General features: G+C 36.4%; 1 protein-coding gene and 1 long non-coding RNA gene across 10 annotated transcripts in view; one reads left to right on the plus strand and one right to left on the minus strand.

Annotated features, from left to right (window-relative positions):
- Positions 1–26840, minus strand: part of ctnnd2a (catenin (cadherin-associated protein), delta 2a) — a 640689-nt gene that overhangs the window by 301281 nt on the left and 312568 nt on the right. For all 9 annotated transcript variants that reach the window (XM_087309485.1, XM_087309483.1, XM_087309489.1 and 6 more), the window contains one exon: positions 13193–13384. In XM_087309485.1, coding sequence (XP_087165611.1) covers positions 13193–13384 — 192 coding nt within the window. The remainder of the gene's footprint in view (positions 1–13192; positions 13385–26840) is intronic.
- LOC147838042 (uncharacterized) lies at positions 14695–16561 on the plus strand. Its single transcript, XR_015524955.1, has 4 exons — positions 14695–14834; positions 15402–15456; positions 15572–15633; positions 15750–16561. It is a non-coding gene; the product is annotated as an uncharacterized LOC147838042 (long non-coding RNA).

The following is a 26840-nucleotide window of genomic DNA, read 5'->3' on the forward strand; positions in this document are numbered from 1 at the left end:
ATAATAATAATAATAATAATAATAATAATAATAATAATGAAAACATACAGGCAAAACAATATGAATGTGCGTGGCTTTTAATGATAAACTGTGGGCTTCTGAAGCAGAAAGATCAGTCTGTGCGAGAAACAAAGTATTATTTACAACATTATTACCCTTTACAGCCTCTGTAAACAATCAAAACAACAATCTGGAATGCAAGCTTGGTTTACAGTCCTTTAGTGTAAAAATAGCACACCTTTATGTTGAAATTTGTCAAAAACCTTTTAAAGTACACTGCTTTGATACCAATCTGGTTTTCTGGAAGAAAGCAAGTCCAGTTATACATGGATGTGGGCAGAAAAGCTCCATCAGCATTTAAAAGAAGAGCACTTTCCTCAAGCTCGGGTTAATTCCTCACTCGCTTCCAGAATTAGTCTTTTCAGCACATTCTTCAGCACATTCGCTGCTCCTCCAGTCCCACTCGCACAAAGCCTAATTAACTTCATAAAGTTTGAATTTCAGAGCTGGAAATGAATGAGAGATCATGTGATGGCGCAGCAGCCGAATGAAAGGCTATGAGGAGGCTTAATCACATTCGCATTATCTGGTGCTTTGTGCAAGATCATATTTGATTCCTAGATATGCAAACTTATGATGAATTCGGTGCTTGAAAGGAATCAGCATTACAGGGAAACCATAATGGACCAAACTAATACAATGTGATACTGTCATTATGATGGCGAGTTCCTATTTATTGAAAGAGAACAATTTGGGGGAATCTTGCAAACGCTGTCGGATCACATCTCAGAAAAAAAACAAAACAAATACATTATGCTGCCTGCCTTTGACTATCCACCTGTTCAGGACCATGACTCTGGCTTGCATGTGTACATATGTTTGTTCCTGTTTTGATCGTTGCTTGCCTGACCTTTCTTGAATAAACATTGCATAAGGATCCTCAACTCATTGCCAGCGTCCCTTCACATTCCAGTATAATAGTGCTTTTCTTGATATATGTAGTTCTTGTTTTTCCAAAAACTCAATCTAATTAGAGCCAGGGTTATTACAGTCAAATAAAACAAAACATAAACCACTAAATATTTAAAATGCTACTTGCTAAAATGCTTTAGGATAAAAATGATGTGTAAAAATATATATATTTAAATTGTTTTAAAATGAATTATTTTTTTTATTTTTCATTATTATTATTATGTTACTATTTTAACTTTTCGTGAGTCATCAATAAAATCTTTTCCCTTTCTGTTATTATCTGCAAATATTTAACTTGCTTTTATCTCTATGAATTCTGAAAACCCTTTTCAATTGTTTTTCATGGCATTTTGTGGAGCCTATGCCTACCACATTTGCACAAAAGACATCATGCGAGGCACTGTGCCAAGAACACAATTCTTCTTTTTTTCCTCACCTCACAAATGCATTTCTGAGCATAAAAGTGCCCAACGGTTGCCCTCTCAGTCTCTCTAATCTAAGTGTGATGGCACTGGCCCTGAACTGCCCTAAATTGCTCCAGTCATTTCCACCTGGGGATCCCAAGCAGGACAGTCTCCCAAACAACATCATCTGTCCCAACAGAACTAACTAAATAAATAAATAAAAATAAAACGTGACCATAAATCTCTCTCTTTATCTCTACAGCAGTGAATGACAGAGGTGTAATAGAAGAACACAGCTGCTACATGTTAGCGGCGTATCTGTGACGGCCTCTAATGTCGTCATTAGCCCTGTACTTCATCTGCGCATCTAATGAGCCACTTAGCGAGGGGAAGAAACGCGATGGGAAGAACAGAGACAGCAAGAAAAGTGAGGTCAATGAACTCGCAGACGAAGTGAGCAATGATGTGACATCAAACACGAGACGACATACGGCCTCATTAGAGACTCCTCATAAACCGCCGCACACTTTCAGGTGCTTCATTGGCAAGTCAACCTTGATCGTGTTAAAGGGGTCATGACATCTGAAATCAAAGTTGCTTAGATCTTGTGATATATAAAGGTCTTTGTTTTATTAAAACATCCTGCAAGTTTCACGTCCTCATTATAAACCTCCTCGTTACAAACAAAACATTTATTCAATCAAGCTATAGAATGATGTGGTTGGCCAGTGAGGTGGTGTAGAACATAGACCTACAAAGCATGGATTTCAACCATTGGCATTCAGAAAGAATTAGAGCAGTATATAATAACTACAGCTATTGACAAAAACCATAGACAAGCATTGTTTTTTATTCTCTACATACACTTGAGTCTGTTGACAAACTGGACGAAATAAAGTGCAAGAGAAGTTTCGCTTTGATGCGTCCACTTTTAACAGCTCGTTTGTGTCTTTGTACTGACTTCGGGAGGATTTCAGTGTCAGAAATAAGTGGACGGTTTATTTTTAAAGGTGTCACGGATTATTTTGGAGGGTTACATGCTTTTTTTCAGAGCATTTGACTGCAGATTGTTTTGTATTCGAGGCGCAGAGTAGTGGTGAGACAAACAGTCAGCTGGACTGGATCTGACAGCAGCTGTGTTAAATATGTAAGTTATTATTTTCATAATGCTTTGTCTGTGAGATGTGTTTTTATATGGATGTTGCAGTCAAAACGCTTACTGCAATACAACACTTTGCAATAGAAAGAGGAATTGATGCTGTTTTCTATGCAATGTTAGCCAATCAGAAAGTTGTGATCAATGTCAGTTTTGCTCCAAGAAGATATATGGTCCGTTTATACATCACATCTTATGAAAACTTCAGTTCCTTAATTTCAAATGTGGGAAGCTCATAAACAACAATAAAGGAAAAAAGCAGATCCTGCTCTTATATGTGGATTTTTTGTCACAAGACGACGACCAGCTTAGTTTAAGCTTAAGGTCTATTTAGGACGCCATGTGCGGCTGTGTGTTTAAAAATGGTGTTTGCTGTGTTGTTGTTCCTTTATCTTGCTGCATGCACTGGTGGTGATTCTCTGTAAACCAATAGCATTAAGCAGAGAGTTTAGTTCCACTCCTTTGCTACTGCACTGTTGTGCTGTCACGGTTGCAGGTTTGTGCGCTCTCCCGGAGTGTCTGTTTGATCATGTGGGTTTGTTTTGTTTTTGTTGTCCACGTGTATTTGTTTGGATCACGTGTTATGACGGCACTCAGCTAGCTTGATTAGTTCTCCAGCTGAGGCTCATATTCGTGCCTATATATGGGCGACGTTTTCTGTGTGTCCTTGTCAGTTCGTTACGTGTACTTATGTGTGCTATCTGTCTGTGCTCAGGACCGTGAGGAGTTTCTACTGGACCCTGTTTCCTGCCTTAACCTGTCCTGTTTCTCCTAGCCCTAGCACCACACTCTTTCTTTGTGTTTGTTTTGACTGTTTCAATAAATAATTTTTGTTCACTCGCACTTGGATCTATCAGAACATTTCTTTGACTGTGACATGTGCTAGGTACCATTAAAAAAGGGAGCCAAAAAAGTGTAATGGTACGGTGCCAAAGTGGTACTTTCAAATTGGATTTTTGCTTAACTTTAACCTTTTATTGAAGTTTAATCTCCCACCAGTGAGTACAATAAACTGCCAGCTGTGATCTCAGAGATTTGCATACTGAGTTGTGATTGGTCTACATCACAGTTTTAATTCATGCTGTTTAGTTTTCAAATTAAAATAATTTAAATATCCTTTTTTAAACATGCAGCAGGTTCCTCCCCAATGATGGGAAATCTTATGTTTTTCTCAATATTACAAAATTTTACTACACACTTTTATAACTGAATCTTGCTTTGATCTTCGGAAAGGTTTTAATTCAAGATTTGGGCATGGTTTTGAGACATTGTAACATTATGTATTATTAATTTGTGACTGGAGAATTCTTTTTTTTTTTTTTTTTTTTTAAAAGGTGCCATATGGTGTCTACTTTTGCCATAGCACCCAAACAAAATCTCACTTTTGTTAAACCAAATTCAAATTTGGAAGATAACAATAGCAACGATTTGCCCTAAAAATCTGTTGATGGAAACGCCAATATGCGCATAAATTACTGGGTTGTGGCTTATTTGCTGCGCAAAACATATGCCGGAATAGTTGGCAGTTCATTTCGCTCTGACGACTCTTGATAAAATAAAGGACTAAGCCAAGGGAAAATGAATGAATGGTGCTTTATTGGTACATAGCAAATTCTCTAGTGTTAGAATTTGTTAAATAAACACTGTCAGTGTGAGGCAGTGTGTAAAGTGTTAATTAATGATTAACACTTTTGCTGTTAACAAGCAGAATCACTAAAGAGAAACACAAAACTGAGTGAGAAAAAAATATGTATCATTTTGGGTGAACCACTTTAAAATGCCCTAAAATCAGGCCTTTTCACCAAGGATGAGGGTTCATTTTTGTTTCCGTATACATATTTGTTTTGAGTGTGAAAATTTGGTATATTATTTTAAGTGAATCTCAATGAACATATTAAAAGAATCACAAAAAACCTTTGAAAAATGCTGACGCTTGAGCTACTTTTGTGAGAGTTTGTTAGGCGTCTCAATGTCAGTCTGAATGCTATCATGAAGTTTCAGACATCTCGAGCCATAGCTGAAATCTGCTGGCTGCAAAATGCCTGTTTATTATCGGGGTGCGACTGCAGTGTGCCAATTCTGACTTGATTTGATCATTTGCCAAGTGTGCAATCGAAAAAAGTGAAGAAAGAGAGAAAAATCAGCCAACAGGTTCTAATATTCATAAATATTTTGACAGTGCTCGCGAGGCGCTCTCATCCGTTATTTTCCTGCTTTCTTTAACTTGCTGCAAAGAGCTCTTCAAATTGAATTTTGTAGATAACTTCAGCCTTAGATGTGCTTTCATTTTTATGTATTTTTCATAAACTTTAATCTTTTATTAAAGTTTAATCTCCTACTGGCGAATAAATTAAAGGTGCTGTAAGTAAGTTGACTCTTCTAAAGCATAAAAATACCATAAAATACCATAATATGTTTGCAGAGTTAAGAATCATGCTAAGTGAGCATACCTGTTTATCTGAAAAACAATGCTAAAGTCAGTTATTCTGCTTTGAAAATGTGAGTTACATGTCAGAACGGCAGTCTTTGTTTTTTATTTATTATATTATATTTCAGCACCCCCAGTTGCCTTCATGGAAAACAGCGTATTTGATTCATTCAGTCAGAAAGACTCTCAAAGCATGTGCCCGCAACCAAAAATGCAACCTCCAGTGGCCAGTAGCAGCCTCCAAAATTAGACGCTAATTCAGAGTTCCACATAAGTTGTTATTAATAAGCAAATTATAATGTCATTACAAATGTAAACATTAAGTGAGCAGGATACATTGTAACCTCATGTCCTAACAACACTCTACGTGAGGAGATTTGCAGTGATAAGCAATTTGGCTGTTTGCACCAGACGAAACACGACAGAATAGTGCACTCACTGCACTCCAACAAAATGGCAAGGTTTATAATTTAATTAATATTCAATATATATTAAACCACTTTAACATTATTATATGCACATGCTGAATGACTGATATTTCTTGGCTTGCGGTGAGTCCAAGTTCTGAAGTTTGTTTTATTTAAAGATCTGAGGTGAACTATCTGCTGCTGCTTTCAGTATATGGCAACAAATGTTATGTAAAATGCCATTCAAACTCACATTTTTAGCATTTAACACTGAATAAAGCACATAAAAGGGATATAAAATATATAAGGGTTTCTAAAATATAAATTTCAGGTGTTGTTAGGACAAAAAGTCTTCTATATTTATATAGAATATCGTATGTTGTTGCTTTTAGTTAGAAAAAAATCTAATCAGCTTTAAATCAGCCTTTAGGCTCAATAGTCAGGCACATTTACATCAATCTGGCAACCTGCACTTGCATGAACACCTCAGAGAAGGAGTCCAGCGAAAATGTATTTTGATCCAGGAGTGCAATACCTAGTTTAACCACTGGGTGTCAAACTTACATAATGCACAGCTAAGCTGTCAGCAATGATGTCAGAGATTTACATAGCGAATTGTGATTGGTGTACATCACAGATTTAATTTATGCAGTTTATTTTTCAGATTCAATTATTTACAATTAAACAGTCTAACATACACAATCTACCCCACTATTCATGGTTCAGTTTATTAAATTTCAAAATAAATTCAATTTAATTCAATTCATCTTTGCTTTTACAATGTAGACTGTGTTAAAGCAGCTTCACATAGAAGATTATAGTCAATTGAAACAGTGTCAGTTCAGTTTTCAGAGTATTACATTTCCATAAAACAGTAAATGACCGGATATTTATGACTTATTTTATGTGAGTGATTTGCTTGTTTTGTTGTTTTTGGAGTGTCAGAATAGCACATTTTTGCTTACAACTAAACAGAGGCAAATTTGTCAAATTCTAAATGATCTGTGGTGTTTATTTTACATATTATACAGTAAAAACAACAACAACAACAACAACAACAACAACAACAACAACAACAACAACAACATTAAATACTGTATAAACCTGTTACTACCATACAACAATACTGAAACTTATTACTGTAAACTAGATTATGTATTTTTACTGCATTATTTTTATTTTACCATTACAATTACGGTCATTTTGCACAGTAGATTTGTGTTACATCTTATAAATAAAGACATATAAATATAGTCCCTTTAAGGTCTAAAGATATACAGCTTAACTCAGCAACACACACAGTAATGAATGCAACACAGCTGTAACAAAATGACTCAATACTGCAAACTTATGTATTATGAAACTGAATTCTTAATAGCAGTGCTCAGGCAGGATTATATAATGCCTTCAATTCAGTTCTTTAAAGCAGCTTTAATTTGATGTATAGCAGACAGACTTTACGACTATAGCCATGTTGACCTTTAGCTTCAGACATAATGACACCCATTTAATTGCTTCATTTACCTGTTTAATTGTATTTTAGCACCATTCAATAGGGAAATAAGAAACAACACTGCCCTTGTTCTATTGTGTTTATCTAAGCAAGCCAAGGCTCTCCGTTTTCTTTTTAAAGTACAGGAACATCTTGAGGGTGGGAAAATAAAAGACCTGTGATTTGTGAGAGCCAGAAGAGACAGAGCATAATTTTCACCAGTCTGCTGATGCTGCCATTCCATTAGGCAGAGGCAACAGTTTTGAGAAGGAATAAAGTCCCGGAGGAACATTACAAGCTTCATTTCTCAAAGGTCACTGGAAGACTGCAGCAAGCAGAGGAAATTACCACAGCAGACCCCAATTAAGACACATCGTACAGATTTTATGTGCAAGACTATGCCAGGTGAGAGTATTTTGTGGAGTATTTCTTGATTCTTATTGGATAACTGACATTGAAAGAACATGATATTTAATTCCAAATCACTTCATGGTCCTTGAAACCAAGCAAATGCAATAAAAAAAAAGTACTTTGTATTGATACACTATAAAAAGTTTGGTAACAATTTACCTACTGGCTTATTACCTGGCTATTATTATACTGGCTGCTGAATTGTGCTTTTAGCATGATCTCATTTTAAATCCCTAATCATACTTAAAGTACACATGAAATCAAACCAACCCATATTCATTTTGTTACCTCACATTGCTAGTGTCACGATCACCAGCGATCTTAACTTTATAGATCGCTGGAAAACATGCACAATCGCTAACGAACTACACATCCGCCTTTTCATGGACTACAACTACATACATGCACTCCGCTCACACACACATGTTTCGTATCCTGACTGATTGCATACACACCACCGGAAGATTGTCAAGGACTGATTACACACACTATTTAAGCAGCATATACACTCACTCTAGTCACAGAGTCTTGTTTACACTTTGTGAAATTACAATGCCTTTCCTTTGTCTTGTTTTGCGGTGTTTGACTCTCTCCTTGTTAATTTCTTTATCCCTGCCTGCCACCAGCCTTCTGACCTCTCGCCTGTTACGTTGACTACGTTTCTGGATTGCCTGCACATATCTGTTTTCTTATGTAGACCATTGATTGGCAGACCTCCTTAATAAACCTGCATTTGGATCCGGACTCTTTTTATTAAGGAAAAAAAAATAGTTTATCATTATAATCCTAAATCGAAAACTGGAATTTCAAGCTTTCAGTTCAATTCTCAGATTAGGTCTGTATGAGGTATTGGGCATGGCTTTGTTACCTAGACCCAACTACTATCTTAATAATTAATAATACACAGCAAATAAGGAATTTGTTGTGCTAAAATTCATAGTTATACGAAGACCCGTAAGTCTTAGAGGAAGGGCTAGATAGCCCTGCAACGCTATCTATAATCCCTAATAACTCCTGAATAGCAGTCCTACAACAAACTTCCACATCCGACACTCGATGAAACTTGAATACCCTGTCAGAAAAGTCTAGTGGCTGGGAGTGAGCTTTTTACAGTGCCTGGTATAATGTTAATGTTGTTTTTTGTGTGTGTGTGTGTGTGTTTACATAGATGAATATGGCCACGGTGTAAATACACAGTACAGTTATGATCTTATTCGCGACATGATATAGTTATGATAACATGATATTGTTTCCTTCTTGAAGGTAAATACCAAAAAATTACGCCACTTAAATCACTATAGTAGCGTCGTCCATCTCATATGAAATACGAGCTCACGATGACTTATGATGACGTGTGCAGGTGTTGTAGTGGTGCACTTTTTTTAGCGGTAAAATTTTAAGCCCTTCCCCCCTTCACATTCTGTTTCAAAGGCCAAGAGGAAGGGGAAAGGGTACAAAACATGAATTGGGATTGGGCCTAAAAATATGAAAGAAATATGGGAAAATACAAAGAGATAGAATGGTAAAATACGGGAGAATCTCTACAAAAACAGGAGGGTTGACATGTATGAAATGAACAGGTATTGTTTGTGGAACAACTATTTTGTGAGGGAACGCAAAACATCTTTGTGAGGGAACACAAAAATGTTGAAAATTTTTTTTCCTATCACTCAGTTTTTTCCCCCACCATTATGTCCCTTCCGAGTCTCTAATGGTTTGTTAATAGTGAGAATTGTACCTTAAAAAAAAGCGTGACCAAAAGTTTAAAGAGTCTTAAATCAAGACATAATTGATTAATTAAATAGCATTTTAATAATATGAAATAATAATATAAAGGAATAATACCAATTTTGGCAGTTGTTTAATAATAAATAATAAATTAAAATTATTTAAAGAATCTGCAGACTTTTTTGCTATTTCTGCTGAGAATTTTGTTTAAAAAATTATTAGATTTATGAAGAATTATTTTGGGAGTATCGTAACTAAAAATTTAATATATTAAATAAAAAAATAGCATTTTAACTTTTAGTTAATGCTTACAATGCAAATCCATCTAGATCAGGGATGTCAAAATCAATTCCTGGAGGGCTACAGCTCAGGACAATTTAGTTCTAACCCTAATTAAAAACACCTGATCAAACTAATTGAGTCCTTCAGGTTGGTTTGAAACCTACAGGTAAGTGTGTTGTCGCAGGGTTGGAACTAAACTGTGCAGGGCTGCGATTGCAGGAATTGAGTTTGACATCCTTGATCTAGATACTTGTTTGGTAAGAAAAACAAGTCTATCATATAATATATGTACTAAAAGACAGAAAATGTTACTTTACAAACTGTATTGTAAATAAAACAATTGAGCATTTTCATATTAGTCAGAAATATTACTGATATTAATTTTAAAAAACTGAATAAATATAAATTTACACACATTTACACAAGTAAATACATAGTCTCAGTGTTGAGCTAAAAATCTGTGGATTTCTGCATGTGCAGATTCCGTGTGGGCCTAATCATGACACACCATTTACTGAATCTAAAACTAAGAGTAAATGTTCAAACAAACATCTAAATGAATACAATGCAATATGATTCCAACCACTAATACACGCAACCACTCTTTCTCTAACTAAAAACAGCCTCAACAAAAGAGGCGAGGCAGATCAGATTAACATGCTTCACCTGAACTAAAAATCGAGATAAGAGGAACAATAAGCTAATTGAAAAAGACTGCTGAGGTGTTTCCGGCAAGACAAGTGAAACCATCTAAGGTAAACCCACACACACACTAAACACAGACTGTGCGGTGTGCTCTAACTCAGATTAATTCTAATGAGGTCGCCACTTGGCTGAAAGCAACAACCGTGTCCGATCTGGATAAATGCTCTCTAAGGATTTGGCTCTCTTGCAGAAATCCTGGAGGTTGGTAACTTGGGGATTAACACACTTCAAGCGATAGTTCGCCCAGAAATGAAAATGTACTCACCATTTATTTACCCTCAAGTGATTCCAAACCTTCTTTCTTTTTGGTTGTCGAGCACAAAAGAAGATATTTTGAAGAATGTTGAAAACCGGTAGCCATTGGGTGTGTTTACATGCACGTCCTTAACCCGATTAGGCATGCTTAGTATGCTGACAATGCATGTGGTCATGTAAATGCGTTAACTCATTTTCTTTTATCAGAGTAAGGTCATAAATAGCTTAAATGGAGTAAGCTGATCTTCACAGCTAGAGTTTTGTCCCTTATGATGATTTCACCCAACATTTGAACGCATCAACCTGTCACGTTCAACGCTCAAAACGATGTGTAATGTTTTCCAGGTTGAATGACATGTTTCGATGTGCAACAGGGTTTGAGACAGGGTTTTCTCTCCTACCAGTCAGCAGTGACATGTATATAAAGCACACCATTAAAGAGACAGCTCGCACAATAGGTGCAAGAGCAATTATACTGTTTGCACATATATAAATTAAAGGTGAAATAACTGAAATAACATCTGCATATGCAGATCTAGAACTATTTTTAGACGTTAAACTGTCCAAATGTCATGTAGGAATAGCAACATCTTATGGTTCATATTTCCTGATGAAGGTGTGCTAGACACTGATTAAAGAAACAAAAACATACAGATTTATATATTGTGCTATTGTTTTACATACTAACTCTTTCATAAACATTTCTATATTCATCTTGTTATATAATGGAAAATATTATATTATTATACAACAACAGTGATGAGTAATAATGGTTAGCCTAATCCTCACAATAAAATAGTGTCATGTACTGTAGATTATAACACAGTCTTGGAGGTAAGTGGACTATCCTTCACCTGAAATGTTTATCTTTTTAGTGATGCAAATGCTGGATCGCGATAACCAGTTTCCACTTCTCTTCACTTAATTTGGATGTTCTCTTTTATTCTATTCTGGATGGCAAAGGCATTGACTGTCCCATAGATCATCTGTTTTACAGTGTTTAACATATATTTATAGCAATTTCACCCACCCCAGCCCACAAAAAAAAAAAAAAAAAAACATTAAGAAAGGGCTTCTTTGCTGGCATAGTTGCAATGATTGCATCATTAGTGCCAAATGCCCCATCGTTTTCATTGAAAAATAATTTTCAACATTTTGTTGGGTCTGAAAACAGCCCGTCTTTCTGTTTATTGAAGTATGCATTGTTTTTGGTTTATTGAAGTATGCATGTGTGATGTAAATGTAGGAAACTCAAACACTTTCATGACCCAAATAGTTATACAAATAAGTTCTCATGTTGTGCAGGTTGAGCAGAGGTAGTGCAATTAAAATGATGCATAAAACTGGAAAAAAAAATGTAAAAGCTGACTTCTTTAACATGAAAAGTGAGGTAGATGAGGAAATTATCAACGTTTGACATCAAAACTGGGAAACAAAGTAAACATATTGTAAACATAGACTCGCCGGCCACTTTATTAGGTACACCTGTCCGACTGCTCCTTAACGCAAATTTCTAATCAGCCAATCACATGGCAGCAACTGAATGCCTTTAGGCATGTAGACATGATCAAGACGATCTGCTGCAGGTCAAACCGAGCATCAGAATGGGGAAGAAAGGCGATTTAAGTGACTTTGAACATGGCATGGTTGTCAGTGCCAGATGGGCTGGTTTGAGTATTTCACAAACTGCTCAATCTACTGGGATTTTAACGCACAACCATCTCTAGGGTTTACAGAGAATGGTCCGAAGAAAAAAAAAATATCCAATGAGCATCAGTTCTGTGAACACCTTGTTGGGGAGAATGGCCAGACTGGTTCAAGCTGATAGAAAGGCAACAGTAACTCCAATAAGCACTCGTTACAACTGAGGTATGCAGAAGAGCATCTCTGAACTCACAATACATGAACCTTGAGGTAAATAGGCTACAGCAGCAGAAGACCACACCGGCTGCCACTCCTGTCAGCTAAGAACAGGAAACTGAGGCTACAATTCACACAGGCTCACCAATATTGAACAATAGAAGATTGGAAAAATGCTGCCTAGTCTGATGAGTCTCGATTTCTGTTGCGACACTCAGATGGTAGGGTCAGAATTTGGCATTAACATTATGAAAGCAAAGGATCCATCCTGCCTCGTATCAATGATTCAGGCTGGTGGTGGTGGTGTAATGGTTTAGGGAATATTTTCTTTGCACACTTTGGGTCCATTAGTACCAATTGAGCATCGTGTCATCGCCACAGCCTGACCATGTCCATCCCTTTATGACCACAGTGTAACCCTCTTCTGATGGCTACTTCAAACAGGATAACACGCCATGACATAAAGCACAAATCATCTCAGACTGGTTATTTAAATATGACAATGAGCTCACTGTACTCAAATAGCCTCACATTACCAGATCTCAATCCAATAGAGCACCTTTGGGATGTGGTGAAACAGGAGATTTGCATCATAGATGTGCAGCCGACAAAATTTGCAGCAACTGCATGATGCTATCATGTCAATATGGACCAAAATCTCTAAAGAATATTTCCAGTAACTTGTTGAATCTATGCCACAAAGGATTAAGGTAGTTCTGAAGGCAAATGGGGGTCCGACCCGGTAGTAGTTAAGTGTACCTAATAAAGTGGCCGGTGAGAGTAGTTTACTTGCAGAGCTGGTTTGTTGTTGTACACGTAAACCAGACAATGGATTATTTCAATAAGCTAATTTTTGTTATTTTAGTACAGCGTATTGCTGTGATGCTTATTGCCATCCATAGTAAGAAGAAAAATGCTATGGCTTCCCATTTCAAACATTCTTCAAAATATGTTATTTTGTGTTCCACAAAAGAAAGTAACTCAAACAGGTTTAAAACAAAGAGAGCAAACCATGACATAATTAAAATTTTAGGGTAATCCAATTCAGGGCAAATACAACCAAAGACACATTTGCTGACAAGAAAGCAGTACCTGTGTTATTCCTGTATGTTCCTGTATGGGCCGGAGGGAGGGTTTCTCCCTGGCTCTGGCTTAGGCTCCTCATGGGGACTTTCTGGTAGACTCTGTCCTCATATATGGGCTCGATGTGATGCTCGGGAGACTGCAGGGGCCTCAGTTCGGGCCCCAGGTGTGCGTGCTGATTACTGTATGAACCTCGAGATCCTGTGAGAGGCACAAAACACATTGTTCTGTTAGTGTTAACGACGAGAAAAACCTGGCAAACCGAGTCCCTTATGAATGAAAACAACACCACTGAAAGCAGAAGAACATCATTACGATCATCCCAAAATGTGCTTAAGCTGCTGGCTATCAGAGTAGAGCTGTCAATCACAGCAGAGAGCAGATTAGTCGATATTTACTTTCCTGACCAACAGTGTACCTCTAAAGAGCATCCAGAAGTGTGAGAAAGAGATGCTTATAAAGCTTGGGAAAAACAAGAAGATGGCATGCAAAAAGTAATGTGATTTGTAAATATGAATTGTGTTTAAGTATTATACAAAAAAAGTTTAAAGTCATAATATTTCAGTTTGTGAAAAATATCTGGTGTAACAGGCCAATTACCACATATTTAAAGAATTAAAGCCAGGCTCATTGTTGATACGTACCCCTATATGCATTTCTGGAGAGCGCAAAATACATCCCAGGAGGTACATTTTGCAGTTTTTGCTTTCAAAAATCCACCAGAGGCCACTGAGTACGCATTTTCAGATCTCAAATTTCTCTCGTGAGTGCTATTCGCCCTGCGGTTCTCCTGAAATTCACCAGAGTCTGCTGTCAAATGACTGACTGACTTACTGACCAATCGACAGACCGAACGATCAATGTCCCCACCCACCCCTTCTCTATAACCAACCAATAGTGTTTTCCAAAGGACAAATTAACCTGCCCACCGCCTTCCCTAAACCCACCCGACAGTGTTTTCAAAAGCAATCTAGAAAAGCCCTCACCACATGATTTTAACGAGGTTTTCAGATCTTACCATGTTCTCACCCTGTTATTTACTTCTTTATTTTATGTTTTGCCATTTGTTTTAGTTTTTTCCTGATTTCAGGAACAGTTCTTTGCCAGACATTGCGGTCAACTCCTCTCTGCATCCGCCAACATACATGGCAAGCCACTGAGCAAACAGTAACAGCGGAAAAGCCACAAGGAGGTAACGCAAAAAGAATCATAAGCCTTTGGTGGCATCATACTGCCCCTTGGCCGAAATGCAGCAGTACGTACACTCAAAAAAATGAATTTTGGCTTTTGTTGGTCCAAAGAATATAACTATGTTTAAATTAAACAATTTGCTTATGTTTGTGTACTAAAAATAAAAGTGTTGTGTTGGAAAAAATTAGAAAAAAGCAAGTTTTCATATTTAAACAGCTTGCTTAATTAACATAAATGAAAGGGAGTTGTGTTGCTTCTGCAGTACTGCATTTTGGTCAATAGGTGGAGTAATATCTGCACATGCGCAGTTTCAAAACAACACAGGAAGTAAGAAGATTCAAACCACAACGATCACTCTCAGCTCTTTTAGATTGGCGCCATAATATGGGAATCAAAAGATGAAGATTACAGTACAAATTGAGAACGTGCACAGAAAACTTTCCCCAATGTGGACACACAGGTGAGATTTTTTTACTTTGTATGTATTTATACTGAGGCTGTGACAACATTTGAATCATTAATGAACTTCCTTGTAATACTATGTTGTGTTTGTGTATAGTATTGTTATGAAATTGTCATGTTTCCTGTGTCTTTTTTCACATTAAAGGCAGATAAATTTCTAGTTTTTTTTTGCATTCCTGTGAAATTTTATACTTGGTATATATTAACCCCAAAATAGAGTTGCAAACGTTGGTAGCAAGAAATAGTCTAATTTTAAATAAGTGTCAAGCAGTTTGTCAAGTTTTAATGCCAGTTTTGATAACTTACATAATATTAATTAAAAGGTGGTGTTGGCACAAGCATATGTGACACTTAAATAGGATGACATCTAGCATGATGACATATTTAATGTAAGCTTATTTGTTTGGTCATCTAACACATTTAAACTTTTAAGTTTAGTAGTTTGCAGTTTTTTTTTTTCATTTTTATTATTATAAATATATTATTCTAAATGCTATATATTTATATTATTATATTTTATTATTACAAAACTTTGCTCACTCGCATCTTTTTTTCTCCCTCACAGGTTTACAGCTCAGCCTCTGTCCCATATATGGTTGAGGAGACTGTGGATAATCCAGGTACTATGCCTTTAGATGCCTAGACACGCATTAAAATGATGTACAGTAAACATTACTAGTAATTTTAACTACTAATTATTTAGTAAATTACTAATTGTCATTTCATGTCATTTAGAAGATCACCAGTGGAAAAAAAGGTGTGAATGCATCCTCAAAGCCCTTGTGAGGGAGTACACGGTAAGCTATTTACTTTTTTTTTTTTTTTTACATTTTGCATTTTCCTCTTAAACCAATTCCTCCATTCACCTTTGATCTGTTGGTAAACGTTTTATTTTTTTACTTGACATTTTTAGGATGCTGGACATGATGAAGCACAAACCTTGATGTGCAACACCACCTTATGAATCTACAGTAGTTACATTAACATTTAGCAGACTTTTTTGTCTAAAGTGACTTACAATTGAGGAGACATTCAGCAAATCAACAAGAAGAGGCATTACACCCAAGATGTGCTGATTATACAAAGAATGTTAAGAATAAAGAATGCTTCTACATGTGGTTTGTCAAGCCCACTCAACTGTGTGAAGTAGACTTCATGCACAATGTTTTTTTGTGTTTGTTTTTTTTAGATATAGGAAGTGGTTGTAAGAAAGTGTCTGGTGCAAATGCGCAGAAATGGTGCCCAGAGAGATGAATGTGTCTAGCTATTACGTTCTGTGATGGTTGGTCTAATTTATGGTGTAATGCTGATCGTGTTACTTTGCTTTAAAGTGGTAATCTTTCTTTGAGCAACTGAAGTGTTATCTGCTTTTTCAGTGTACAGCATAGTTTACAAAAGAAGACTTAATTTTTCTAAGTATATTTTTGTAACTCATTTAATGGCAGAATATTATTTTTAAATGTTTTTTGTAATATATGAAAAGTAATTTGAAAACTGTATTTTATGATGTTTTTGTAAGCTTATTTTTGTAAATCATTTATTGATTTTAATGTACTTAATACTTGTATTACTATTATTTTAATAGTATATTGTACATACAGTATTTTAACTTATTGTAATAAGTGAAGATACAGATAAAGACAATATTTGGATTTTGATAATCATTTTATTGCTGGACAATTTGTAAAACTGTAAAAATGCTATTGAATAAACTCAATGAAACGGAAACTGTTTTTTTATTTGGTTAAACATAACAATATCAATTTTACAATAATTGAACTTAAATAACTACATTGATTAAAGCTAAATTATGAATGTTACATTGATTGAACTAAACAACATTACATTACCTTTATGTAACTAACTTAAGTTCACTAAAATAAATATTCTTTCTTAAAGGTAACTTAACTCAGTTACGTGGAACCAGTGGACAAAAAAAAGTTAATTAACGCCAACATATCATTTTTTTGAGTGTAGCTCTGACTACATAATTTGCGCTCTCTCTAGAAATGTATACAAGGGTACGTTTTCACAACAAGCCAGTGTAAAAACTAATACTCAAATTATTATATTTCATATTTCAGAAAGAAATAGCCATTCATATCAAACGATTGTAAAAATGTGAATTAATTTTGTGAATGTAAATGAAATTAAGATTTTCATAAATTAGCACAAAGAAAAATTAAAGTAGTATATATTTTACAAATTATAAAATGTAATAAAATCCTTATATGAAGTGTATAAAATTTTAAACCATTAGATGTTTAACTATAATTTATGATTAGACAGACAGACAAGTAGATAGAGAGATTGATAGATAGATAGTAAACATTATAATTGTGACTAATTATTTAAAACTAAAAATACATATACTGTATGCTTTAAGTAAATATAATGAAATGAAATACACTTATAGTTTTTATAGTTAATTTTTTAAACACTTATTTATTATTTGCTATTTTCAAAATAAATAAATAAATAAATAAATAAGGCCTAGCTACATGTAGCATCTGAATACAGATGCTAACGCAATACACTGAAGACAAAAACATAATTGCAGTATACTGATATGATTTTTAGGCACAGTCCTAGTAATCCAACACTTCTCCATCAAAAGTGCATGCTAGGATCTCCAGAGAGCAATAAGGAGAAGCCGAAGATGATATTTATGAACTATATACACGAAGGAATTCAAATGCTAACTCAACATTCACTCACACACTCGCATTGATCCACACACTTTATACCCAGGCTTTGCAGCGGCCTTCAGGGATGCCACACACACACACACACACACACACACACACACACACACACACACACACACACACACACACACACACACACACACACATACACACACACACACACACACACACACACACACACACTCTTCACAGCTTTCAGGATTTTGGTAAGTATCAGCCAATAAAGATTCAGGTCACCAATCACAGGGCAAATTTGAAGCCTTTTTTTATAATATAGCTTTATTTGACAGGCACTTGATAATTACCGGCAGGTGTGTTTGATATGGGTTGCAACTCAAATCTGAAGGATGGTAGATCTCCAGGAACAGGGTTGAGAACTCCTGATTTAGAGTATATACATTATTTTGTCCTCTTTTGAAAGGTAAAACTGTTTCTAAAGGATAAGAATTACTGTAAGTCTTAGAGATTGTGTAACAAAAACCCACTTTTTTATAAACAAATGTTCACAGATGACAAAAGCCAGGAGCTATTAAAATACAATTGGATCACACCATGAATCCTTAATGAGTGCAATTTTAAATTTGATGACAATGCATTAGACTTTACTTTAGAAAATACTTTAAATGAGAGTTTTACATGTGTTCTATACAGTAGTTGATCGATTGGAACACCCCCAATGCTCTGGATGACAAAATCAGCACAACAGAGCTACATTTTTAAGACCGCATGAATACACAAACACATAAAGAGTATCCGGTAAATGTTCAGAGCGCTTCACTTTTCACACTTTTTACACTTTTTTTTGTTACAGCCTTATTCCAAAATGTATTAAATTAATTGATTTCCTCATAATTCTACAAACAATACCCCATAATGACAATGTGAAAAAACACAGCACAGTGGCCTCCATCATCCGTAAGTGGAAGATATTTGGAACCACCAGGACTCTTCCTAGAGCTGGCTGGCTATCTAAGCTGAGTGATTGGGGTAGAAGGGTCTCAGTCGGGGAGGTGATCTATAAACCGATGGTGACTCTGTCTGAGCTCCAGCGTTTTTCTGTGGAGAGAGGGGAACCTTACAGAAGGACAACCATCTGTGCAGCAATCCACCAATCAGGCCTGTATGTTCCCTGCCTGGAATTTGCCAAAACGCATCTAAAGGACTCTTAGACCATAAGAAACAAAACTGTCTGGTCTGATGAGACTACAATTGAACTCTTTGGAGTGAATGCCAGATGTACGTTTGGAAAAAAACAGGCACCACTCATCGCCAGGCTAATACCATCCCAATAGTGAAGCATGGTGGTGGCAGCATCATGCAGTGGGGATTTTTTCCAGCAGGAGGAACTGGAAAACTAGGATAGAAGGAAAGATGAATGCAGCAATGTACAGAGACACCCTGAATGAAAAGCTGTGTGTTCTTGACCTCAAACTGGGGCGGCAGTTCACCTTCCAACAGGACAATGACCTAAAGCACACCGCCAAAATGTCAATGGAGTGGCTTCACAACAACTCAGTGAATATCCTTGAGTGGCCAAGCCAGAGCCCAGACCTAAATCCTATTGAACGTCTTTGGAGAGATTTGAAAATGGCTGTACACCATTGCTTCCCATCCAACCTGATAGAGCTTGAGAGGTACTGCAAAGATGAATGGGCAAAAATTCTCGAAGACGTGTGCCTAACTTGTGGCATCATATTGAAAAAGACTTAAGGCTGTAATTGCTGCCAAAGATGCATCAACAAAGTATTAAGTAAAGGCTGTGAATCCTTCAGTACATGTGATTTTTTCAGGTTTTTATTTTTAATAAATTTGCAACAATTAAAAAAAAAATTATTGCTTTTCTTTTTTTCACATTGTCATTATGGGGTATTGTGTGTAGAATTCTGAGGAAATTAATCAATTTAATCCATTTTGAAATAAGACATAAGAAATGTGTAAAAAGTGAACCACTATGAATACTCTCTGAATGCATTGTATACATGTGCACACACGCGCATGTTAATCTTCAGACTGCCGCATGTCTGATCTGCTCTGCTGCTTCACTCAACATCATGGTGAAGCGTTGAGAAAAGCAGCAGCTGTAGATACAGAGGGTGTTGTGTGTAATCACCTTATCAGTGTCCGGCAGGCAAACGCCCTCATCCCTAACCTGATTACTGAAAATCCAGAGGGATGTATTCGCAAATGCTAAAACCTCTTCCTGTTTGCTTTATCATCTGAGAAGCTGTGTTTTCTTCTGACCAGGTAGAAAAGATGAATGAGATTCAGAGAATAAGACATGAGCTTGTGAAGATAACACCAACATCTAATGCAAAGAGCAAGAGCGTGCTTGGAGATTTGTGGAAAAAATGTTTTTTATTCAAACGTTTTTTTTTAAACACGAGTAAGAAAAATTAAACCATAGGATTTACACTTCCATAATTGTGGCAAATTTAAAACTTTAAAAGTAAACCAATGCTTATATATAGTTATAGTGAGAAGAATAATATTTGACATTAATAAATATACAGAGTTTACATTCTTCTAAAAAAAAAAAGTGACAGTAAAAATCTGTTAACTGGTTCCTAAATGCAAAGAAGGTCAAGGTGCTTCAGGATTGGCCAGACAAGGCACCAGACATGAACATTATTGAGCAAGTCTGGAATAAGATAAAGGAGGAGGCATTGAAGATAAATACAAGGAGTCTTGATGATCTCTGGGAGTCCTGCAAGAACGCGTTCTTTGCCATTCCAGATGACTTTATTAACAAGTTATTTGATCATTGCAGAGATATATGGATGCTGTCCTCCAAGCTCAGGGGAGTCATACACAATAATAATTATTTTTCCACTGCAGCAAACTTTATATTCTATACCAGGGGTCACCAAACTTGTTCCTAGAGGGCCGTTGTCCTGCAGATTTTAGTTCCAACCCTAATCAAACACACCTGAACAAGCTAATCAAGGTCTCACTAAGTATACTGGAAACATTCAGGCAGGTGTGTTGAGGCAAGTTGGAGCTAAACCCTGCAGGGAGACCAGCCCTCCAGGACCGAGATTGGTGACCCCTGTTCTATACTATACACTATTTCTGTTAAATGGCAAGACTTTTGTCTAAGCAAAGTCAGACTTCACTGTCCTAAAGAAATAATTAAAAAACAAGGCATGATCATATTTTATTTTGCTTAAATAAGAGTGATCTAGATGCCTAGATGATCTTTGCCCTTCATATAAGCCACATCTGATTCCAAATGATCAACTAGAAGTTATTATCTGTTGTTCCTAAAACTTGGATAGGCGACAAGACTTTTGTCAGGTAGTGTATAAATTAAAGTAAAATACATTAGGAATACAGTATATCAAATATTTGGGGGTTTTGGGTAGGATACAGCTTGTGTTGGATAGGGATTAAATACAACACTTTGGTCAAGTGTTATGCTTGTTCAGGCTTATGTGTTGCTGGTCTGACTGCTGTTGTTTTGACAAAACTGAAGTCAAAACAATGACTTGCTGCTTGGTTAAAACTCCACCAGCATCCAAAACACAACATATGTTGGTGTCTTTACAGAGCGCTGAAAGAAATGGGCAGCCTGAGAAATAGACAGATGGCTAAGCGGGCAGAGAGATGGACTGACAGACAAGCGGGAGGACAAGAAGAGACGTGTAGGAACAGAGAGACGCTGAGCGGACAGCAGACAGACCAAAGATGTTGCCAAGAGATTACAAGTGTCTGCAGCACAGCAGCACGTCTCACTGCAGGAGAATCACAGGTAATTTGGTGGCTAAACTCTTTGTCCAGCTGGAGGATTTGGACTGACAGGTCAGTGGCTCCCGCACAGACTCCTATATAAACTAGAAAAACTGTTCCGGCTGGTGCTGGAGTGAAATGCCTCGGACTTCATGCCAAGGACTGTTAGCTAAATGTCTGATGCATGTACAGCAAACTATTCTCGAAACACTTCCACAGATTCAAAGTCATTCACTGATTGGATGGATTTGACCTAAATTCTAAGAGATGTACCAGTTATTTAACAGTCAAATGAAGAAAGCTGTCACGTTCACATCAGTGACAATGAGCATTCTTCAAGACTAAATGCCAGAATCTTGGTATGGGAGGTTTATAAACTCTTTAAGAGTTTAGCTTGAGGCACTTAAAGAGAAATCTAAAAGATATATTTGAACTTGTTTACTGACTTGAGATGGCAAAATATTTTCTTTTCCCAAGACTGGCTGATCGTTCGTCTTTTTTTTTTTTTAAGTTTTCAAAAATATGAATTTTCGAGTTTTACTCATCATATACTGCATATATTATGGAAAATCAGTAAACAAGAAGGCTATATCAGCTACATATACATGCAAAAATGAAATAGCAGACCCTGACATAGCAATTGCATTGCTTGTTGGAATTAAAAAGTAATGAGATTTGCTTCATACAGTTTTAAACCGGTGCTTCATATTGGCATATCTCTCAGCAAACTGCACAGCATTGTACAATTGCGTATTGTATAATAGTAAGTAATAATATTCTTGGTTCAATTTCTGTTTAATATTCAGATCAAAAGAACTGAATATTAAAACTAAACCTACACACATTTCCTACTGATTTGCTAAGTGTTTTGCTTACAAATGCTCTAGACTCAATTTTACTGTCCCATCTGGTGAAACTAAAAATGTAGCATACTGTAGGGCATTACTCTAGCCATCACCATGTATACATACTTTTTACGGCCCTGTTTACACTGCCAGTTAAATGTGACCCAATTCCGATTTTTTGCTCATATTGTATGTGACACAGATCAGATCTGTTGAGCATGTAAACACAAAAAACACCTGCATTCAGATATTTAGAGATTGGTTTCAGGCCTCCTTTATATGTGGAAATAAATCAGATTTGTAAAATGCGACTATCATGTTAACAGGCAGATCGGATTTATTGAGGGATTCCGTTTGTACGTCATTAAACTTGCCACAATGTGGTACAGTACTTCTCCGCAGTTTAATGACGTAGAAGGAAGAGTGTATGTGGAGATGCAGACGCGGTAAACAAGGTATGTGGACAAGCTTTGACACAACATATCAAATGTTGGTTTGCTCATCATAATACTTCAGACCCACTACTCCTCTTTAAAGCCCGCCATAAAAAGCAAGCCAATTTCTTCTATCGTGACTAGTGTGGCACAAATGCTAGAACTCGCCTTTACGCTAGCGCGACGTCGTCAATTGTATGGCAAGTGTAAACACATGATTCAGATATGGGTAACAATTAAAAGAACGTGTGAACGGACAGGCGAAAAATCAGATATAGGCAACAAATCGGAATTGGCCATTAAGACCAGACAGTATAAACATAACCTAAGGCTTTAGTTTTTAGGAACCAATATGTTCTCCTCCTCACCAGATTTGTTTAATAATTTAAAGACCAACATAACATGTTAATCTGAATTTTGTTATATTTGTCCTGCATGCAGAAACAATAAAACATTGCCCTGATGTTGACTGATGTGCCATTAATGTTTTTTATATATATAATGTTGTGGCAGTAATGACTTTAAATGTTTGAGATGTGCTGTTACACACAGATTTGTACATTTCTACATCACTAAACATGATGCAGAAGAAGACAAAATGTGATTGGCTGCTTAACCTGTCAGTCATATGACAACATAGGCAGCCCTTCACCGTTCAAAGCATTTCCAGACCATTTCCAGACTATCATGAGAGTAACCACCCTCACATTTCCTACCCGCCTAATGATGAAACATTAGATCTAAAAGAGAAATCCACTCTCCTGTGATACAGCTGGCTGAATAAACAGGTTTGTGCATCTGGTACACATTCACAACAACCCAGACAAGCACCTCTTCAGCGTCTAATAACAGGCAAAGTGTTAATTGTGCTTCGGGTGTCTGAATTATGTGTTTGCTATCATGAAGTGTAAAGATTTGAGTGCAGGATCTAATGTAGTACCACCGACTGATGCTCTCAGGCTAAACATGTCAATTAATTAAGCCCAATTATAAAAAATCTGATTCAATATTTTAAAATGCAATATTGATGCAGATGACTGTACAATTATGTTAGCATTGTGAACTGATTGGCAAACATGAATATTAGGCATTCTCTGATGATCGGCCGGAGATCGGTATCGGCCGATAATCACATTTTATGACTCGATTGGTACTTGTCAGTCTGGCTGATCTCATGAACCAATCGCAAGTGTTCACCAGAAGTGCTACAACATGTGCAGATGTAAATGATGCATGGGGGCGTGAGTGATCACTGTGCTCACGTAACAGCAGCTAAAATATACAGTTTATACAGTCTATTGGCACAACTTGCACAAATGACAATCTCTTTCTTGCAAGTGCAGCCATTGTATATCCAGTGTTTTAAGCTGTTGTAATGCGATCATTGCTATCTAGTGTTTCATCCAACTATAAAGCCTCTCCCGGAAGCTCCACAATTCTCTCGATTAGGCCTCTTCTTAGTGCTGCTGTGATGCCCGCGAATTAGATAAAATACCCTGGAAATCATGGTGACGAAAGTGAATGAGCAAGAGAACCGATTGCATAAGGCACAGTGATGTTCTAAGCTTTATATTTGTTAGGTTAAATGAATATTGCAGTAAAGAAAATCCCCGCTCTCTCATCGAAATGCTGTAACTGTCCAGAGCTCCGATCAGAAAGCTGCTATCAAGAGCTGAAGATGAGCAAATGTTTTAATATTTTAATATTTTTAACATTATTTTACATACAAGAACTGAAAGTTTTTTGTTTTTGATAATATTGGAAGTTCATATTAATGAAATAAATATTTTTAACTTATTTCATAATATAACTTTTCCTAATCTAGGCCTAGTTATTGCAATAAACAGTAGTTTATATGTCTATTTCCTTTAAGTTAAGAAGTAATGAACTAACGTGTGCATTTTAACTTCTTATGCAACAAATACAGCCTAAGCACCAACCTTTTTCTTCATTGAAACATGTTGAATTCTTCTTCCATCATTTGCAGCGTTTCTAAATTGCTTTGTTAGTCATTTCTACCCATTTTTTTAAACATGTTTTATCAATGATTATTTATGTAACACTGTGTTTGACCATGGCGAGGCAGTGGCGTAGTAGGTAGTGCTGTTGCCTCACAGCAAGAAGGTCGCTGGTTCGAACCTCGGCTCAGTTGGTGTTTCTGTGTGGAGTTTGCATGTTCTCCCTGCCTTCGCGTGGGTTTCCTTCGGGTGCTCCGGTTTCCCTCACAGTCCAAAGACATGCGGTACAGATGAATTGGGTAGGCTAAATTGTCCGTAGTGTATGAGTGTCTGTGAATGTGTGTGTGGATGTTTCCCAGAGATGGCTTGCGGCTGGAAGGGCATCCACTGCGAAAAAACTTGCTGGATAAGTATGCGGTTCGTTCCACTGTGGCGACCCCAGATTAGTGGGGGGACTAAGCCGACAAGAAAATGAATGAATGAATGTGTTTGACCATTACAAGTCCACACTAAATAGTGAAAAAAAAACATGTTTAAGGGATTATACTGTATGCAACATCATTTATTTTCTTAGGTAAGGAGAGATCTCCACTTAAACATCATACTTTAAGGGAAAATGTGCTTTAGGCATTATAAAGCTTGAAAAATCAGAATCGGTACTCAGTATCGGCTGATCAACATGACAAAGAATCGGTACTTGCTATCGTCTGCAAAAATCCTATGATTAGAGCATCCCTAATGAATAGCCTTAGTAACTACTATTTGGATTTTTGTATTATTGATTATTCAGTAATATTATTAATAATATGACAATTTAATGGTTTTGGTATTTTATTAAATAGGCCAAACTACCTGTAAAAGTATAAATTTGTAAATCAATCAGTACAACAAAGAAAACTAACTTCATCAAATGATTTAATGGTGCCTTAGCTTTTTGCTCTTATATTGTCTGACAAAATTCACATCTAATGTACACTTGGCTCATAAAAAACCTTCCTCTACTAAACAAGTGTAAAGTAAAGCATCCCTACTCTCATAAAAAAGAAAAAAAAATCTACCTTTAAAATTAGTTATGCTGTAAACAGCCTGTACTTCAATAGCACTTTCAATCTGAAGCTCGTGTGAAGTGAGAAGCTCATTCAGGAGTCATTTTAACCACTCAAAGCAGACCAGAAAATACTGTTTTTCCAGTAAACACCATGTTTCAGTGCTGTTTACCCTGATTCTCCATTACTGCACAGCACTTTTCACCTTATTTCTGTGCTAGTGTTGGAACCTTGTGCAGAAGAATCTCAAGTGCTAAAGTCCATCTTTCTCAGTCTTACAAGTCCAACTCTGCTATCCTCACAGCCCACATGGCCTGTGGCTGTAATGACACACATCATCAGCCCCTCGACAGCGATCACACCAAATACTACATCACAAAAGACAGCCTCACCAAACACATTAAGCACCCTTCAAAACCCAGGGAAGCCTTGCAAACAAAATCTCCCATCTGAGCTATTGTCTGTAATCAGCCTTTGGTCAGTGCACCAATGGGTGGACTAGGCTCTATTTAGCAGGTTGCTAGCATGAATTATCATGTTGCTAGCATGTTTCTAGATTAAATTAGTAGGTTGTAAGCATGAATTTTAGCATGTTTTTTTTTATCATTAATCGACATAACTAATTAGCATGCTGCTATCTAACAGGAATATGCATGCTGCTAGCATGTTGCTTGCATGATATAGCAAGTTTCTAAAAATAATTGCCATACTGCTAACATGTTTCTTGCATAAATTAGCATGTTTCTTCCATGAAATAGCATCATGTCACTGTATTCAGCATGGATTTGCATTTAGGATTTATTAGCATGTTGTTAGCATGAATTAACATGTTTCAAGCATTAATAGCTTTTTATAGCATGAATTGTCATATGTTTTTGTGAGGATTAATATTTTGTTAGCATGTTTGGTGTAATGTGTCTGTACCACAAATTAGTATGTTGCTAACAATAATTTGCATTTCGGTCAGTAGGACTTGGCTTGATTTTAGCATGAATAATTTGTCTAACATGTTTCTAGCATGAATTAGCATGTTGTAAGCATCAATAGTTTGATTTAAACAAACATTAGCATGTTTTTAGCAAGAATTTACATGTTTTAGGATGCCTCTGATATGAATTATCAGGTTGGTAGCATGAATATCAAATTACCATCTTGCTATCATGGGTTCAACATAAAATAGTAGCCTATTAGCATGAATAAACATGTTCATTGTTATGAATGCATAATGCTAGGATGTTTCAATTGGCATGCTAACATGTTTCCAACATGATTTACCATGTGATGCAT

This window comes from Danio rerio, chromosome 24 (genome assembly GCF_052040795.2).
Source record: "Danio rerio strain M-AB ecotype USA chromosome 24, GRCz13ab, whole genome shotgun sequence".
NCBI classification, from domain to species: Eukaryota; Metazoa; Chordata; class Actinopteri; order Cypriniformes; family Danionidae; genus Danio; species Danio rerio.